Consider the following 2,500-nt stretch of genomic DNA (forward strand, 5'->3'; position numbering starts at 1 on the left):
CCTCTGGAACGAACTACCCCCCGAGATCCGGACGATTCCGGATCTCTTAACCTTCCGCCGCGCCCTCAAGACATGGCTTTTTCAACAAGCGGGCCTGACCTAGGGTGAGTTTTAAATAGGGACAATTTTTAACGATTTTAAAGAGCCACAGCTACCAATATTTGGGTTTTAATTGGTTTTTAGTAGGGGAAATCTTTTTGTATGATGTTTTAATATGCTGTGAGCCGCCCTGAGTCCCATGGGGAGAAGGGCGGCATATAAATCCTGTAAAATAAAATAAATAAAATAAAATAAAATAAAATAAATAGAATAGAATAGAATAGAATAGAATAGAATAGAATAGAATAGAATAGAATAGAATAGAATAGAATAGAAAGGGACCTTGGAGGATTTCTAGTCCAGCCCCTCCCCCAAGCAGGAGAATCTATACCATTTCAGACAAGTGACTGTCCAGTCTCTTAAAAACCTCCACTGATGGAGCACCCACGATTTCTGGAGGCAAGCTGTTCCACTGGTTAATTGTCCTCACTGTTAGGAACTTTCTCCTTAATTCCAGGTTGCTTCTCTCTTTGGTCAGTTTCCAACCATTGTTTCTTGTCCTGCCCTCTGCTGCTTTGGAGAATAATTTGACTCCCTCTCCTTTGCGGCAGCCTCCCAAATACTGGAACACTGCTATCATGTCACTCCTATTTCCTCTTTTCTTTAGATTAGCCCAGGGGTAGGCAACCTTGGCTCTTTTATGACTTGTGGACTTCAATACCCAGAATTCCTGAACCAGCCATGCTGACTCAGGAATTCTGGGAGTTGAAGTCCACGAGTCATAAAAGAGCCAAGGTTGCCTACCCCTGGACTAGCCAAACCCAAATGCTGCAGGCGTTCTTCGTATGATTTACTCTCCAGGCCTTGGATCATCTTAGTTGCTCTTCTCTGAACTTTTTCCAAGGTCTCAACATCTTTTTTGTAGCATGGCAACCAAAATTGATTGCAATATTCCAGGTGTGGTCTTACTAGGGTTTTATAAAGCGGTACTAATACTTCACATGATCTTGATTCTATGCCTCTTGTTTATACAACCCAGGATTGTATTAGCTTTTTTGGCTGCTGCTGCACATTGCTGGCTCATAGTCGAGCGATCGTCCACTAGATATTAAATAATATCCCAGATAGTAATAAAAAGGAAAAGGTGAAAGTGAGGAAGGAAAGGAGGGAAAGAGGAATTTGGTCCTTTGGGAGAGGAACTCTGATCCTTTTGTCCGATTTTTCTTCTCCAGGACTGCCTGGTCATCCTGTCATCACTCAGATCGCCTGGAGTGAATGCCCCCAAGGTGGAAACCCTGATCAAGCAGATGGCCCAGCGTCTGAAAGATAGAGACCAAGCATTAGAGGTAAACCATCATGAGGAAAGGGACATGCATTATCCTCTTTGGGAACAACCAAAGATCTGGGTTGTTCCGGATCAGAACTTAGGAGCTTGTGTTCCTTGTTGGTTAGATGGACAACCTGTGGGTTCTCCCTTTGTAGCTGAACTACAACTCCCAACAGCTGAGCCAGCAAAGCCAAGGCGAGGGATTCTGGGATTTGTAGTTAAAGAACATCTGGAAGTTTGGATTAGCCCAATACTTCTTCAGATTAGAAGCTTGATAGCAAAGCACCAGAATCTGAGGTTGAAATCCCAAGTTACCTGCAGAAGCTTCTCCAATTCAAAGGGTCAGTATTGGGTAGCGGAGCCAAGAGTGACACAGATGTTGTCTAATGTGGGGAACGATGCTAGTTCTTGAGATGACCCCAAAATACTACACATTTAATATTTTCCGAGTATATTTAAATCCAGAATGATGGTGAGAAGCTGGCTCTCGGAAGAAAGAAGGGTATAATGGCTGAGCAACAACATTTTGAGGCAGTTTAGCTCGAGTGTCACTCTTCCTGCTGTGACAGAAAAAGAGGCCTTGTTTGAAATTCTGCAAATATGATAAGCTATCATTATAGGCCAGAAGTCCCTCATCCCTGACATAAGAAGGTGTAAAATGGTTGCTCAGGCATGACATTTGTTTCCCTTCTGACCACTGAGATGGCCTACTTGCATAAGCCTATTGTCAAAGCAAGAACATCCAATGTTAATCGGAACCATGACACCTACCTTGAAATTTTAATATGACAAAATAATAGTTGGAAGGGAAGTTGTTTTTGTTGTTCAGGATCTTCATAAGAGACTTGGACGTATATATAATATGGCTTCTCCTGGGAACCTTCATTTCGCTCCAGGTCTTCCACTATGGGGACAAAGAGAAGATGTTTATACCAAGTTGGCTTGTATGATACATTTCTTCTCCAATTTGAGATCCTCCAGATACTGTTCTGATCCTTGATTCCTGCTGACTTCATGGATAGCTCCTTGGAATTTTCTTGGCAACATTTTCATAGAAATGAAATGAAAATGTATAGAATAACAGACTGGGAAGGGACCTTGGAGGTCTTCTAGTCCAACCCCTTGCTCAAGCAG

The 2,500-nt window shown here is 42.6% G+C and overlaps 1 protein-coding gene across 1 annotated transcript in view; it reads left to right on the forward strand.

Annotated features, from left to right (window-relative positions):
• LOC107301584 (myomegalin-like) overlaps positions 1–2,500 on the forward strand; it is a gene marked incomplete at its 3' end in the record, with an annotated part of 5,447 nt that overhangs the window by 1,186 nt on the left and 1,761 nt on the right. The window contains exon 2 of the mRNA XM_015830789.1: positions 1,272–1,385. Coding sequence (XP_015686275.1) covers positions 1,272–1,385 — 114 coding nt within the window. The remainder of the gene's footprint in view (positions 1–1,271; positions 1,386–2,500) is intronic.

The sequence above is a fragment of the Protobothrops mucrosquamatus genome, unplaced genomic scaffold, assembly GCF_001527695.2.
Source record: "Protobothrops mucrosquamatus isolate PMUCROS unplaced genomic scaffold, P.Mucros_1.0 scaffold14782, whole genome shotgun sequence".
In the NCBI taxonomy this organism is placed as follows: domain Eukaryota; kingdom Metazoa; phylum Chordata; class Lepidosauria; order Squamata; family Viperidae; genus Protobothrops; species Protobothrops mucrosquamatus.